The 16,440-nt window shown below is 50.1% G+C and overlaps 1 protein-coding gene across 6 annotated transcripts in view; it reads right to left on the bottom strand.

Moving 5' to 3' along the window:
• Positions 1–16,440, bottom strand: part of Nlrc5 (NLR family CARD domain containing 5) — a 73,125-nt gene that overhangs the window by 9,187 nt on the left and 47,498 nt on the right. For all 6 annotated transcript variants that reach the window (XM_023709361.1, XM_023709363.1, XM_023709362.1 and 3 more), the window contains 14 exons: positions 14,368–14,457; positions 14,139–14,201; positions 13,650–13,733; positions 12,224–12,307; positions 11,379–11,468; positions 11,110–11,175; positions 9,788–9,871; positions 9,624–9,707; positions 7,150–7,236; positions 6,267–6,347; positions 5,518–5,586; positions 5,219–5,311; positions 2,407–2,490; positions 1,679–1,762 (listed from right to left, as the gene is read on the bottom strand). In XM_023709361.1, coding sequence (XP_023565129.1) covers positions 1,679–1,762; positions 2,407–2,490; positions 5,219–5,311; positions 5,518–5,586; positions 6,267–6,347; positions 7,150–7,236; positions 9,624–9,707; positions 9,788–9,871; positions 11,110–11,175; positions 11,379–11,468; positions 12,224–12,307; positions 13,650–13,733; positions 14,139–14,201; positions 14,368–14,457 — 1,143 coding nt within the window. The remainder of the gene's footprint in view (positions 1–1,678; positions 1,763–2,406; positions 2,491–5,218; positions 5,312–5,517; positions 5,587–6,266; positions 6,348–7,149; positions 7,237–9,623; positions 9,708–9,787; positions 9,872–11,109; positions 11,176–11,378; positions 11,469–12,223; positions 12,308–13,649; positions 13,734–14,138; positions 14,202–14,367; positions 14,458–16,440) is intronic.

Here is a 16,440-nt window from a genome sequence, read left to right on the forward strand (position 1 = left end):
TGTCTCTGTCTCTCTGTCTCTGTCTCTCTCTCTCTCTCTCTCTCTCTCTCTCTCTCTCTCTCTCTCTCGCTGGATTTGAACTCATTATCACCCTCCAACCTCAGCCTCCCCAGTGCTGAGGTCACCTGCATGTACCACCACACCCAGCTGTAGCTTTTAGATTTGAGGGGAGTTGCCCACGGCAGGAGACACTCAGAAACTTACAATTGCAAGAGGCTCCTGGGCACAGAAAACAAATCCCCTTCTTTCTGGCAGGAAAGGCACCACTGTGCCCACTTGATAGATAGGGCAACCAAGGCAGCGGGAGGCAAGAAATAGCAATGGGTGTGAAGGGTCAGAAGATGCAAGGCTCCCCTGGGAGGCTCATCTTGTCCCTGAAGGACCATCGGCCCCAGCCCTGACTCCTGTCTCCTGCCTGTTCATATTTGTCAAGTGCATGAATGAGTCAGTGGTGACCCTGCCCAGCCTCTAATGCCTAAATAAAGCTTTCAAGTTGGCGGGGGAGGAAGCACAGATATGGGGGGAAGCCAAAGCAGGAGCTCTGTGAGAGACAGGATGGTCTCGTGGTCCAAGGTTTCTCTAGCCCCCCTGTCGTTTCCCCTGCCCTCCCTCTTTTCTGTCCTCTCCCCTATGACAAGCACAGAGGGACAGAGTGGGAGAATTGTACTGCTATGGGGGAAAAGTCAAAAGGCTATTTTGAAACTACATTCAAAAACTTATGTAGAAAAGAATTGGAGAAGAGGTCACAAATGGGTTCCTCCCAAAAGTTTTATTGAGGAATGTTATCTTAAGGGATTTCATGGTCTTTGTTACATATTTCTATAATGACAGAACTTGGTATATCTTTGGTCATCAGAAAAGCTGAGAGATTAAAAGCAGAAAACACTGTTTTGTGGGTTTTTTTTTGTTTGTTTGTTTGTTTGTTTGTCTAGATACCATCTAAGCAGGAATTTGTGGAATAGGGTTTGTCTTTTAGACTGAGGTTGTTTGTGGCATTTCTGAGAAATTGTTAACTCCAAATTATAAGGGAGGGAAAAGTTGCCATTTAACAAGGAAACAACTATAGACAAAAGACAGTGGATATCTGTGGGATTTTCTTCCTGGAGTTTGTTTCCCCCTCTTTTGTTAATAGCACCCTGAAACCTCACTCTTGGTCCAGTTGATAGGGTGACCATGTGACCCATATGTGACCAGTGAGAATGCTTTTGTGCACAGAGTTGGGTTATGAGTATGAGTGGCAAAGTCGCATGATTAGGTTATGAGTGAAAAGACAGACAGACAGAGAGACAGAAAGGGGGAGGGAGAGACAGATAGAGACAGAGAGCGCCAATATTTAATCCCTACATACAACCATGTCTGAAGTCAACAGCTTGTGTTTTTCCATGACATAAGCCAATAAACTCCTGGCATGGGTTGGTTTGAGTTGAGCATTCTGTTTCCTGTGACCGAGCATCCTGCTGACCCTCAGACTTGGTTAAGGACATAAAAGGTCTGAGAGGATGTTTGGCTTACCCGGGACATTCGCCTGGGTTCATCCAGGCACTTGACAGTTTGTGTTCAAGAAATGCAAAGCTTCTGGGCATGGTTCCCATGCCCCTCCCCATTAGCCACCACCACCACTTACTTTATCTATTAACCCCCTCCTGCCACCCCCCATGAGCCTTTGGCTGATACTTACTGGAGGCTCTTCAGCCTGAATTTCCCCTTGAGGACCTCAACCAGTGCTTCAGTGCTCTGCTCACCGACTTGATTGTTAGAGAAGCTGGAGAGGACCAAGCAGAGGCGAGGGTTAGACAAGCCTGCCTGGCCCCTCAAGTACAGCTGAGAGCCTGCTCTGGGTGTGTATTTTTTTTTTTTTTTAGAACCGGGGATTGAACTCAGGCAGGCAAGCGCTTATTCTACTGAGCCATCTGCCCGGCCCCTTTGGGTCTGTAGATCCTAGCCAGCCTCACTGTGCAAGCTTGCTGGAGGTATTCCTGGACCCAAGGGTTGGGCTCTGGGGTTTCTGTGGGAGGGAGACATGGCAGTTCCAGTTGACCTGGCAGAGGAAGAATGCCCTGGATGAAACGAGGGCTGCAGAGATGCAGCCAGGGGACAGGGACCTGCATGCGTGCACTCATGCATGCAATAGTCCTTCTGTCCCTTAGTCCTTGCCATATGAACCCCCCTTTTCATGGAGGCAACAGATAGCCCAGAGTGGAGGAGGGATTTGGCTGGAGGCACTCAGGGACAGGGGTAATGTTGAGAATGAGAACATAGTGCTCAGCCTTTCTGGGGCCGCATTCTGCTTCAGGAGAGTCACAGGCAGAAGTGTCACTGTCCTCCCCACATGGGCCCAGGTGTCCTCTCTGCCCCCTACTCTGGGCTGAGTCATCCCTCCAGGCATCCCAACATCCCGTGACTCACTCCAGCTCCTCCAAGTGGTGGAGGTGGCCCAGTCCAGCTGCCAGGTGAGTGAGGGCCTGGGTGCTCACACAGCTGGAGGTCAGCCTGGTGGGGATGAAAGGGCAGCCCATGAAGCAGGTGTGCCATCTCAGAGGGCAGGGCTCCTGGGGACAGTGGGTTGGGGACACTTTGTCTTCATAAATCTTCTTCACATGGACAGACTAAGGCAAGCTGTAACTAGAGGCAGGAGTCTGGGCTTTCCACCTAACACCAGTCAGCTAGGGAGCAACTTCACAGCCTGCACCATGTTGGTATCACCAAGTGTAGCTGGTGCCCTTTACCACAGCTTTGTATCTCTATAGCAGGTACTGGTTAGGTCAACAATTCTGTTGGTCCCAGAATTGTTACTGTCTCCTCCTCCTCCTCCTCCTCCTCCTCCTCCTCCTCCTCCTCCTCCTCCTCCTCCTCCTCCTCTTCCCTTCCTCTTCCCCTCCCCCTCCTCCTTCCCATTCCTCTTCCTCTTCTTTTTTTGTATTTAGTACAGGGTCTACCAAGTTTCACCACACAGATCAGGCTCCTAGTGATCCTCCCAAGCACTGGGATTTCAGGGGCCACCACCACACCCATGGCATGCAGAGCCATCCCTGCCCCCAGGGCATGCTGAGGTGGTGAATGAGACTGGGTGTGGTAGCATGCGCCTGTAATCCCAGCACTTGGGAGGCTGAAAACAGGAGGATTACTGTGAATTCAATCTGTGTCGTGAGACCATGTAGACCCTGTACTAAATACATTAAAAATAATATAAATAAATAAAATACATAAAAAATCAATTGCCGTCTCAGTGCACCCAGGGAGTGGGGTTGGCACAGCACGCCAGGGATCGAACCCTGGTCCTTGCATCTGCCTAAGCAGGTGCTTTAATCCGCTGCAGAGTTTCTTCTTGCTGTCATCAGTTGTATTGAAAAAAACCCTGAAAATTAGGAAACATTTTTCAACTGCTATACGGATAATTGATCTGGGTAAGAATTGCCAATAGGTGCTAAAATTGCATGAAAGTCTGAGGAAGAGCAGGACATTTGAACAGTCTTAAATTATCTCCACACAAACGTGCGTTAATCACGAAGGAAAAACTGCAAGAAGTTTGGCAGACATCACCCCCCCCCCCCCGCAAGGTGGCACAGTTAGCATGTGCAGCAGGGGCCACGCAGACATCATGTGCCCCTGAAGGGACACAAAACAGCAAGGCTTAAGTCACTCTACTGCCCAAAATGTGGTCTCTAAAGCTAAGTGCCAGGAGTCACTGGACAAACTCAAGTTGAGGGATATTCTGCTAAATAACTGCCCTGTTTCACAGAGAGCAAGCACAATGGCCAAGCAATGGCCGTGACTCATCCACATGGCTGACACTGACAAAGGATGTACAATCTGAGGTACAGGATCTCAGGATAAATCCTGAGGGCATTTCACTGACCTTATCAGACCCAAAAGCTACAACTCTTGTTGCATAGGTCCTGCTTTACCTTGGTCTTAACCATTCAGTAGAAAAGTATAAAAATGAAGAAGTAAAGACATGTTGTTATGTTGAGCTGTAGGGGACTCAGGTCAATGATTTCTGACATTGTCAGTGAAGCGGAAGACTCAATACTATTATGGACTACTGGACTCTTTTAGAGTATTTTGCTGAGTTAACACACCTATAATATTCAAATAACGGAACTAAACAAAAAAAGGGGATACAGATGAATGTCCATTTTGTATCTGTGTATTCAAAATGGTTAGGATAGATATATAGTTACATTCTCTTAAAGAATAGAGAGATTTGTTCTCATAGTGTTTGTAAATAGGGTATCATGTCCGCATCTTGTACAGCAATTAACCCCTAGGAAGAATGTATGCAATGTGTTAATTATTGAAACTGTCCTACCAATTTGGTTTGAAACTGTCTCATTGCTATTTGTTTCTCAACAAAATTATGGGGAAAAAAAGAAAAACAAAGAACAAAATAAATAAATAACTGCTCTGTAAATGTCAGAGACAACGACACGAAAGACAAAGAACTGTTCAGATAGAAGGAGGTGAAGGAGAGGTGACAGCCCATCACCATGCGATCCTGACTGGCTCCAGGACAGGTAAAACAAAACAAAGCGCAAACAGCAGCAAACAGATATTACTAGGCCAAGTAGCAGGGGCGAAGTAGAAACTAGTTTACATAACTGCACATCACTGTTAAATTTCCTGAATTGTATAATTTTACTGGGTTATGAAAGAGAATGGCAGGGGCCAGGGAGATGACTCAGTGGAATAAGCATCTTGCCTGGCAAGCGCAAGGGCCTGAGTTCAATTCCCGGTTCCGCCAAAAAAGAAAAAAACCCCAAAAAGAATGGCATTATTCTTAGGAAATTTACTCAAATGTGTGCTGAGGGTGACATGATTATGCAACTTACTCTCAAATGGGGTAGGGGGAGAAGGGAAAGAGAGGAAGAAGAGAGAAGGAGGAAGGAAGGAAAGTGGAAAAATATTGACATTGTGGAATTTGGGTAAATGTTGTAAGGACATTCTCAGTCCTTCAACATTTTATTTGCAATAATTTTTAAAAATGAAGGAAGGAAGGAAAAATGAAAGAAAGAGAAAGAAAAGGAGTAAGCTTTGAAAAAGGAGTAATTTTCGTACTCGCCGTACCCATGGCCACGTCCCTCTAGCCTACTCTCTAGGACTCCTGCAGTGCCCACCCAGAGCAGGGGACACACACAGTTCTCTGGTACAAGGTTGGGAAAAAGAGAGGTGTGGCACAAAGCAGAGGCACAGAGGGCCTGAGGGAAAGTCCTGTGCTCACCGGAAGGTCTTCAGCTCACAGAGGGACAGCAGGAGGCGCTGCAGCAGGAGGGAGGTAGCACTGCTGCCATCGCAGAGGTTTACCTGAGACAGGCTGAAAAAGTCCAAGAATGTTCCAGAGGCTGCCGGCCTGCACACACCTCAGAGCCCATCACATAGGCAGCGAGGTATGGGAGGAGAGGAATCTCTCAGGAACCCCCCTAAAACACCCTGGATAAAGAGTGACCCTCCCACATGGCCTGCATGATGCACTGAAGTCCAACAGAGGCCCAGGATGGGACAGCATTTCTGGAAGCTGACCTGAGCTGCTGCAGCCTGGCGCATGTCTCCATCAGCTGCCTGACGAGGCTGTGGTCACAGTTAGCCAGCCTGGAGGCAGATGACAGGGGGTGGTTTGTGAACTCATGGTGCAGGAGGGGTGATTCAATCCCTGCTTTCAAGCAGCTTGTAGCATAGGGGTGAATAAGCTTTGGTCAAATGGAATCCCACAACTTGGGATTGGTTATAGGCAGTGCTGCAAAGGAAGGGGCTAGGCGGGGCAGCTGGTGTAGCTGGTATAGCCACTGCACAAAGGAGGGTACCCTAGGGGGTAAAGTGGACTGAAATCCAGCCATTCTGGACTCCCCAGAATGTATATATATAGGGCTACATCCACTCAAAATGACATTTTGCTTTCCAAAAGTGCATTAGAGGTGCTATGCATCCAGGCATCTAAGAGAGTGAGTAACAGGAAAATTTGCCTAAGTGCTGGGGACCAGTGACCCTCCTCAAAATGGTGGCATCTAAGCTGAAACTTGAAGGATAGAGAAGTATAGCCAGTGAAAGAAGATGGAACATATGGCAGAGGGAGGAGCCGGGGGTCAAAGAGCTCAAGATGCTGTTCAAGGAACTGAAAGCTGGTGAGGAGATGGGCCCTGGGCTGGGGTTGGGGAGGGTGGGAGGCACACCTCACAGGCCACAGAAAGACTGGGCATGGGAAGACTGGGCAGGGGCATGAGAAATATGGGTCAGAAACAGTCACAGACGCTCCTAGTCACAGCTGTCCCCACCTGAGGGCCATGGTCTCTGGGTTTTCTTCTTGATGAGGAAATTCCAGCTGTATGCTGAGCTGCTGCTGGGTCTCAGAGATGCTGACAAGGGAGAGAGGCCTGGTGAGGCCCATGGCGGCCTTCCCTGCCCAGCCTGCTTCTCTAGCCCCTCTGCTCGGGTCCCTGTATCCCCTGCCTGGCCTCCCTGAAATGGGAAAGCACTTGCTTCCTTGAATCTCGTACACTAAAAATGGTGCCTTTCAGCAGTCTGAAGTAACTAAGATGAGGCTTTCCCGAGTCTGACAGAGCTAGTGCGGGCATGCACAGGCTGTTCTAGGACATTCAAAGGGATGTGCTCAAGGGCCACAGAGGAGTTGGTGGGCTTGTCTGCAGGTCACGTTAGCACTCGGAGCTCACTGGCTTTGCCTGAAGGTCAGGCACAGCAGCAGGGGCTGAGGGAGAAGTTAAACCATCCCAGGTCCTTCCTGGGTGGTTGCTGGTGGACAGCAGATCTTCGGACAGTAACTGCTGAGTGGGGATCCGACGACACAGGTCAGAGATCTTTGCTTTCACCTACTGCATGTCACTCTGTCATCTCAGATCACAAAGCTGTGTGTGTGTGGCAGGGGCCACTTCCAAGAAGTCAGCATAGGATCCCAGCTACAGCTTCCTGGACTCACAGCCTTTTGTCTTGAATCTGTGCTGCCTTTTGCAGCTTGACACTGAAGTCTGACTACAGCCTAAGTCCCAGTAGATGTGTGTAGCCCCTCACGTGTGCCCCAGGAAGTCCTGCCATCTTGGGGACACAGAGAATTCTGTGTGTTACAGCTATGACCCCGAGGACAAGAGACCAGTGGAAGGTCCCAGAAGCCATAAAAAAGTGGAGAACTGTAAGAGGTCTCACCCTATGATGGTGATGTTGCCCAAGGCCTGGGCACAGATGTCCAGCACGGCAGGCACCCCGGCTTCGCCAACCCATGGCTCCTTCACCCTGCCACCGGAAGGGACACACAGACATGTGTCCCCTCCTCATGGCAGCACTCAGAACCCTGGGAGAGGGTCACTGCCCCCAGGGGTCTGGAGGCTTTTTGGCCTATTTTAAAACTATAAAATTACACAATGGTGCATAAGCATAAAAAGGGAAATTTACATCATCCTTATTTCAAGAATCATTTTGCAAGAACCTAAATTGAAAAAATTTTTAAAAAACAATATTTTTAGATTTCAGAAAAGATCCATATAATGTTACATGGCCAAGTTAAGAAAACCAAACTGCACATGAAGTACGATCCCAGTTTTGTATTTTAAAAAGGGCAAAATATAGGAAGAGAAAGATGGCGATAAGGGATATAAGGAAAATACATTAAGTGTGCATGCATTAACTTAGAAGCAGGATAAAAGAGCTATTTAAAATATTCCTAGTTCAAGGTTATATTGGGTTAGTTCTTTTTAAATACCATTTTTCTGCTTAAATGCCATTTTTCTTTATGTTCTTCTGGATTTTCCACAAATTTCTGCAGTGAGTGTATATTACTTTTAGGCTTAATAAAGGATTTAATTATTTATTTAGTTTCTTTGAGACAGGGTATCACTCTGCAGTTCAGGCCAGCCTTGGACTCACTTTGTTGCCCAGGCTGGCCTTGAACTCACAGCGATCTTCCTGCCTCAGCTTTCTGGGCAAAATGATAAAACGTAATTTGGGGTAACCTAGCAATTCTGGGTAAATCCCCCCAAGAATTGAAAGCAGAGGCATTAAGACATATTTGAACGCCTGTGTTCACGGCAGTGTCACTCTTATTCATGAGGCCACTGTGCAGAAGCAATTCACAGACCATTAGCGGGGAAGGATCAAGTTGCAGAAGGAAGTTCTGGCATGTGCTACACTATGGATGAACCCCGGTGACAGCCTGCTAAGTGTAAAGGGACTGTCACCGAAAGACCAGTACTGCAGGATTCCACTTAATAGAAGATGTCTGGAGTACTCGGATTCAGAGGGACGGAAGGAAGTGCAGATGGCGCTGGCAGGGGCTGGGAGAATGCAGACGGGAACTTGTGGTCTACTGGGTGCGGCCTCAGTTTTGTAAGATGAAGGAATCAGATTGGTTGTAGAGCATGCAAATGTTCTTAATGCTGCACATTTAAAATGGTCAGGAAGGCGAATCTCGTTATACATACTTTGCCATAATTTTAAAAATGCGATGTACGGTAAAAGCAAGACCCTGCGTCTCAACCGGGGGGTGCTGGCGAGCCATGCACAGCACTGTCTGGGAAGCCAGATTTGGGGTGCAGCTATGTAAATTCATCTTATCAAGACTTGTGATCTAGCTTCAATCTACAGAAAAGTCAGGAACGGGCTCTGCGGCATGTTGATGACCACCAGAATCATAAGCCTGGCAGTTGGCGGTGCCCTAACCACAGACCCACAGGGCCAGCTCCGCCCCTTGCGAATGTGGTCCCTGCTTGCAGCCCGACCCAACAAGCCAGCTGACCCATTTGGGAGATGGACAGATTAGAGTAGGTAATGTGTGGTTCTAAGGAATTGTGACTTGAGTTTCTCCGGTATCCTAACTGAACTATGATTATGTGGAAAATGTTCTTCCTTTCTAGAGATTTATGGTGAAATACTTAGGAGTGATATTTTATGAGGGCTATAATTTATTTTAAAATACTTTACCAAAAAAAAAAAAAATACCTTAGCCAAAAGACAAAAAAGTGAAGCAGATATGGAAAATATGAGCAGTTGTCAAGTCTAAGTAATGGGATATGAGCTTTAAAATATTCTTTCTACTTTCAGTGTACTTTTCTCCTGAATCTTTAAAATTATGGTGAATACGCACGCATTTTTTTTTTTTTTTTTTTTTGTGGGGTAGTACAAATCTAGAGTCTTTGAACTGAGCTACATACCCAGCAGTTTTAAAATTTTATCTACCCATCCATCCACTCATCCACCCACCCACCTATCCATCTATTTTTAAGACAAGATCTTACAAAGTTGCCAAGTTGCCCAGGCTGGGCTCAAACTTGCAATCCCTGCTCAGCATCCCATAGTGTTGAAACGGTGCACCACCACACCTGACTAGCATATTTATTTTATGTTATTTTTATCCTTGCTTAGGTATTCTTTAGGGAACTGTCTTTTATTTCCTAAACCCCAAAGCACAAGCCCCATCCAGGGAAGGGACTGCTCTTCTAAATGTATGCGTGTGTGTGTGGGGGGGTGACTCTGGGACAGGTGGGCAGGGTCTGCTCTGGATCCAGGAGGTAGGGTTCTGGGTACAGGAAATGGCCAGGGCTGTGATCCTGGGGCCCTGTGCTCTGGTACCCATCCAGCTTGAATTCATACCATGGCCCCTCCCACATCAGGAAGGGGAAAGATACCTGAGGTGCAGGAGACCTGATGGCCGCCTCACCATGCTCAGAAGGATGGCCAGCTGCTTCAGACTCAAGCCACACCGGGTCAGCCTGGGGACAGAGCACAGTCACTGGTGGCCCTGTAGGGTGCCCACTCTTCAGCTGTCCCCATGGGCTGGACTGTCACTTACACGAGCTCTGTCAGCTGGAGGGCCTGGCTGATGCTGCTGGCCAGTCTGGGCACGTGCTCTGGCCCGAAGCTGCACTCACTCAGCCTGAGGGCAGAAGGCCAGGGACAGATCCAGTGAGGCCCGTGAGGGCCACTGGCCTGGTTTCCTCCTAGACTTCCTGGGGACCTGCTGTGTGTGTGGAGTCGCCAAGGGCAGAGGTCAAAGATACAGCCTGCCTTGACGCTTTCTGGCCTTCAAAGAGGGACTGACATTGAGCTGGCGGGCAGGGTTGGGGATGTTTTCTCTCAGCAGGGGTCAAATGTGAACAGAGGTGGGAGGCTGTGTGCTTCTGGCCAGGCTGCTTATGGGCAGAGAGCAAAGAATCCTGTGGCTGAGGTGTTGTGTGTGGCGTGGTATATGGGGCACGCACATGTGTGTTGTGTGTGCAATTGTATAGGAGTGTGTGTGATGGTATGCATGTGCTATGTGTAAAGTGTATAGGTGAGGGTGTGTGTCAGTGAGTGTGAGTGTATCTGCAGTGTGTGTGCTGTGTCATGTATGTGTGTGATATGTGCTTTGTGCATTGTGTGTGTACATGTGTGTGCTGTGTGAGTGTGAATGTATCTGTAGTGTATGTGTGTTGTGCAGTGTGTGCTGTGTGGTGTATATATGGTGTTGGGGGGTGACTGGTGGGTCAGACTGTGAGGGACAAGATCAGGAGGATAAGAAACTTGAACTTTATCCTGTGGGTACTAGGGGCCACGGAAGAGTTCAGAGCATGACTGTTGCAGTCAGGTGTGTGCCGTGAGGATGCTGTGGGTGCTGCCGGTGAGGGGACTGGAGGAGGCTAAGCCACAGGCGAAGTGGTCACATGTGAAGTCCAACCTGCAGAGGAACTGGCCAGGCAGGCTGGGCGGGGCGCTCCAGGGAGCCAGGCCTTTCCCCTTCCTGCAAAAGAACTCACTCTACCCTCGCAATCGCCCCGAGGGCAGGTTGTGCAAACGAGAGAACTGAAACAGAGAGGATCAGTCACTTCTCTGGGGTTTCACAGCTACAGTGGCAGGCTAGGATTTGTTTTCAGGAGGCTCAAGAATCTTAATGGAGCCTCCGACTCAAGCTAATAGGTACACACTCAGTGTAAAATTCCTGCCTGAGACTGTAGGCCTGGGGGCATCATGGAAGACCTGAGGGACCAACCCAAGGCAGTGAGTTTGGAAGGGGCTGAGGAAGAGGAGGAGGAGGAGGAGGAGGAGGAGGAGGAGGAGGCTGGGGCAGGCATGAGGTGCCGTAGGCCAGCCTCCTCTCCCCTTGCCGCTCCTGCCCATTGCCCCACCAGGAATTACCTCAGGCTCATCCCAGCCTCCTCCCGCTTGGAGAAGTGAACCCAGAAGTTCTGCGTGGAGCCCAGGCTGAAGAGAGGAGCACAGAGAAGTGTCTGTACCATCCTGTGAGGATGGGCAAACCTAGCTTTTTCACCCCTTGGCACCCGGGCATGGGCATGGGAGTATGGCGCCTGTGACCCCCTGCCCAGGGAACCCTGACACTTGGAGAGTGGTGAGTTGCCCCAAGTCACACAGCTAGCCATGTGTGGCCCCCATCAGCCAGTCCATACTTCACCGAGGCCTCCTGGATATGTGGACAGGAAGGCAGAGTCCCCAGCAGGTGCAGGACACCTTCCTGAGAGATGCTGTTGTGACTCAAACTAGGAGAGAAAGGAGGCTCGGGATGATGCACTGCCCAGTCCCTTCCCCTCCCTTCCAGCTGTCATTTCCTGGAAGTGAGGCCCCTGAGTCTAAGCACCTCTCCATTCTGCAGATGGAGACAGTGAGGCTTAGAGAGAGGCCCAATGCTGCCCCAACCTGGCAGAGTGGCTGCAGCTGCCCTCACTGTGCCTGCTGCTGCTGCCGCCACTGTCCTTGGTAAGAGCAGGGTACAGATGGGTCCCTGATGCCATCTCCAGCCCCACGTGGGCTGGGGACTCTCAGAGAACAGGGCTTGGTTGCCTAGCAACAGGCTGAATCCTGGCTCTGGCTGTCAATCTCCCAAGTTGCTGGGGAGATTAGGCGAGAGTGTGGATGACTTCCTGGGGACCCTTTCCTGCTTCAGGGACATCTGAAGATTCCTGTCACATAGGGATGGGATCAAGCAGGATGAAACCAGGCAACTGCAATCCCACATCTGTTGGTTAAGGATGAAACATGGCTTCGTTGTCCCAGGGTTAGCTTCACTGAAGCCATAGCCTCTGTTGAGTGTCTGGCAGAGGATCTGCCCATGGTGGGTATGAGGGAAGGAGAGAAAGACGTGTGTGTATGGGTGTGTGTGCAGTGTGAGCGGAATCCAGGTAAGCATAGATCTTTCTCTCCCAGACCTTTGTTTCTTGGGGTTCACCACGGATACTTTCTAAAGAGGCTGGGGGCAGGCTCTATCCCTCCTGTCTCCAGGCTACTCCCCACTTACTTAAGCAAGCCAGAGATAGACATCTGTGACAAATGGTCTAGAAGGCACCTGAGCCCGTCGTCACCCAGCAGGTTGGCTGTTAGGCTGTAAGAGACAAGCAGCCGTCTCAGTGGTCAGCGTGCCTCCTTGGGCTCCGCCTGCTCCTCATGGGCTGCACTCCAGGGTCTGCTGTTACTGCTGCTGAAGGGGCCAGCACCACCACCATCATCACTACTCAACACCACCACGCCCATCACCTCCACCCTCAGTTCCGTCACTGCTGGAATGGCCACCAGCTCCCACATCGCCCACTACTGTCCCCTGACCAGCACCACAGCAGTCAGTCCTCCTCTTTCCCCCTCATGTCTGTGGGTTCCTAGGCCACCAACAGGCTTTCTGGAGTTAGAGAAAAAACAATTAGCTTTGCCCCTGACCCTGTCCTGAGTCAGTTGGGAGCCACAATTTCTGAAGAAGAATTCAGGGGGGAAAAGAGTTTGGAGAACTCATTTATCCAACAGATTTGTTCTTTCAATTTAGGAGTTTGGTATTTATCTGAAACTGTACCCAAATACTTTTCTGCCTTCCCATCCTTGTGGCATTCTATGCTTTAACTACAGTTTCAGAAACAATATAGCCAGTGTGCCCCCAACATCTGAATTTCCTCCTACAGCTTTGTACTTGGGATGATTGTTTATTTTATCTTTTCCTGAAATGTTTCATTTAAAAATTGTTTTGTCTCATAAAACCACTTAATTAAATGACCTTTAGAATAAGAAAAAAAATCCCTCTACAGTGAGAAACTTGGAGGCATATCATATGGCTCATTCATCTTTCTTTAAAATACATGATTTTATCAGTCACACTTTTTCTCTTGGCCACAGCTCAACAAGAATTTAAACTTTTTTTCTTCCCTTTCCTTTCTTTTCCTTCTTTCCTTTCCTCTATCTTGCCCCTTCCCTCCATTCTTCCTTCCTTCCTGTCCTCCCTCTCCTCTATCTCTTTGTCTTTGTCTCTCTGTCTCTGTCTATCTGTCTGTCTGTCTCCTTTCTTTTCATAGCTGCATTACACTAGCTGTTAGAATGTTCCCACACATGCAGGGCCTGTATTCTGGGCATGCAGGAGACGCCACGGGGATACAAGTCCTCAAGTCCCCATGCTGCCTGGATGGTGTCCCTCCTCAGCTAGGCCACTTCATACTATGACCACCTGCTGGGCAGACCAATGGATCCTTCACTGTAGCCCACGGCCCCCCTCACATGGACCCTTTCTGAGGAGCTGCATGGGTTAGTGAGGCAAGTGGAAAGGTAGCTCTGTCCCTGTGGATGAAGGGTTCAGAGAAGCCTGAGGGATGTGGCCAGCATCCCATGCCTGCCCTGAGAGCTGGTCCTAGGGGTGGAGGTGGATGCATGAGGGCCCCACAGCCCGACTGAGATCTGTCCCTACTCACTCCAGCTGGCAGAGGCCATCACACTTGCTCAGTGCCTGGCACAGTGACTCCACGTGCTCCTGGCGGAGGCTGCAGCCCGTGAACCTGCAGTGCAGTGGGGGGGGGGGGGATCTGGGCATGGGGTGTTCAGCCAACTCTGACCACCTCCAGCCTGGCTGGTGCAGGGTGTACCTCTGAGCTCAAGGGGTCCCCACCCAAGCCCGAGTCTTATGCAAACACCCGGCATTTGCTGCGCCCCCCCCAGCTGATCCCACTGAGAATCCACATCCTCCTTCTGGGTGGTAGTGGTGGGGCAGTTCTCAAAGTGTTGTCCTCCCAGACTAAAAGCTGGAACACCATCACTTGGGAACTTGAGCTGCAAATGCTAGGACCCTCGCTGAACTCATTGAGTCAGATTCTGGGAGAAGGTCTTGCATGTGATTCTGAGCCAAGCTGGTCCGATTGTCCCCAAACTTGTAGGTGGCCAAGTCATGGTATGGGGGCACTTACCCACAACACACACCTTCCTGCTCCTTGCTGGACCTGAAGTGCAGTGTGGCATGCTGCAGGGACCTGGAGCAGACAGTACTGGGGTCACTGGGTGCTCCCTGGGGCAAGACCACTCCTCCCGAAGCCCAGCCCTAGGCGCAGGTCCTGCTGTCCTCGACCCTCCTTGCATTCCTTGTCTCCAGACCCAACCCTCCTAGACCAGTCCCGGTTTTTCCAGGAGAACACCCACCTGAGATCCACCTTCTGGACCCGTGGGCACTGGCCGATGATGCCAGCCAGCAGGAAAGGGCTTTTCAGGGGCAGACTTGTCTGGCTCAGTCTGAGAAGGAAAGTGAAAGAGCCATGCAAAATGGAGCACAAGAAGCCAGGATAGGCTTCGGGGGAGGGAGAGGAGAACATGCAGGGCTGGCAGCTGAGCAGGGCACGAGCAAACAGGTAGAGACTCAAGAGGGACAAACAGGGGCTGGGGGCAAGCAGACTTGAGGTTGGGTCCTTGTTGTGTATACTGGTTCTGTGACCTTGAACAGAGGTCACAGAGCTTCAGTCCCCTTATCTGGAAAGAGGACTGGTCATGCTAAGCCTTCCTGTCCAATGTATGAGGGTTTGCTCATGCCTCACAGGCACATGGCCTGGCTGCTACCCATGCTCTTTATCATCTAACTGCTCACTGGATGGGTGAGGCCTTGTCAACAGAGTGGGAAGCTGCTGGTCCCCTGGGCAGAGCTTCTTGACTCTGCCATGGAGTTTGGAGTTTGATCGTTCTTTGCTGTGAGGGGAGGCTATCCTGTGCCCTTGAGTATCTGGCAGTGTGCAGACCTCTGCTCATTAAAGGCTAAGAGCAGCACCCCCAGTCCCTAGTTATAGCATCAAAAATATCTATAGTTACTCTCAGTTATAAACTGTCCCTTAGAGAAAATGAGGTGGATCCACACTGGCCTTGGAGGTACCTCAGTGCTGCTATGAGCCTCCACCAGCTTCTCCCAGCAGTGCCCTCCTGAGATGTGTGTCACGCCCACCCCTCCTCCCCCATCCCAACTATCAGCTCCTCCCCTTTCCCTGGCTCACACTGCTCCTCCCCTTCCCATTTCTACTCGTCTCCTAGTCCCTCCTCTATGCAGAGGTCACACTGAGCTTTAAAAATCCAAATCATTTCTCTGCCTTTCAAGTTTCCTGTGACAAAGACTCAAGCTCCTGGCCATGGCTGTCAGGCTCATGATACCCGGGCCTGGTCTCTCTACCTCCTCCCCTGGGACTCTAGACACCGAGCTCTGGCCTCCATGGCCTCTCGGCCATTTCTGGGGCCCACCAAACTCAGGTGACTTGAAGCCTCCTGTAGGCTGTTCCCTGTGTCCGAATGCAGTTCCCCGCTCTTTTCAAGGCACCAGCTCCCTTTTCTCCAGAGACAGCTGAGCATTTATCCTCAGGAGAGTCCATGACTGTGTCTGCTGTTATCTAAATCTCCTCTCTGGCAGCTCCTCTACTATGTGGAAGAAACGCCTTCCCATTGGCTGCAATCATTGCATTTGTTCTCACCCCTGCCCTCCAAGGTGTGTGCCAAGGAGAGACGGTCCTCTAAGACTCCAGCACCCTGGACAGCACCTGACCCACAGAGATGCCCACACATCTTGGGCTGAGTAATGCAAGCTGAAGCCCCCACCAGGGTCAGAGACTGGCCACCTCTTCCCAGGGACAGACCAGAAGCTTGGGGCTCATGCTAGGTGATGGAGGCACATAGACACCCCACTCTGATCTGAGGTTTCCTGTGTGTTCATTTTGTGATTAAGGGAGCCGTTCCTGATCTGTTCTCTGCAGGCAAGGTGGGAGCCATGGCTTGGCACGTGAGCTGTTCTGCACCTGCCCCCTCTGGCATGGCGTCACATCCCCTCTCTCTTTCCTAAGGAGAAGCGAGACCCTGGAGGTGATGTGAGCCAGGCCAGGTACCCACCAGCCCCAGCCTTAGCACTTGGGGTGCTGTTATTGATGTTATGATTGAATTTCCTGTTGTATTTTTCCATCTCCGTTGCAGCTGCTTCCCCCCTCCCCAGCTAGAAGAATATTTAAAGTAAATCCTTTCTAAATTCTAACCAGCCTGAGCTGAAATTAGAAAAGAGAGCTCTAAATACTTAGGGGGATGCTGCTTGAATTCTTCCCTCTGACAGAGTTGGATGATGACCTTTAAAAAATGGTGTGTGACATATACATGACCCACATCTGTGCAGTCTCTTTTTAGGGGTAAGTGACCTTTCCATTGGGAGGGAACCATGACAGTCTGCTGGCCATGTGTGTGCCATTCTTAAGGGTA

This window comes from Octodon degus, unplaced genomic scaffold (genome assembly GCF_000260255.1).
Source record: "Octodon degus isolate 3935 unplaced genomic scaffold, OctDeg1.0 scaffold00011, whole genome shotgun sequence".
Taxonomy (NCBI): Eukaryota; Metazoa; Chordata; class Mammalia; order Rodentia; family Octodontidae; genus Octodon; species Octodon degus.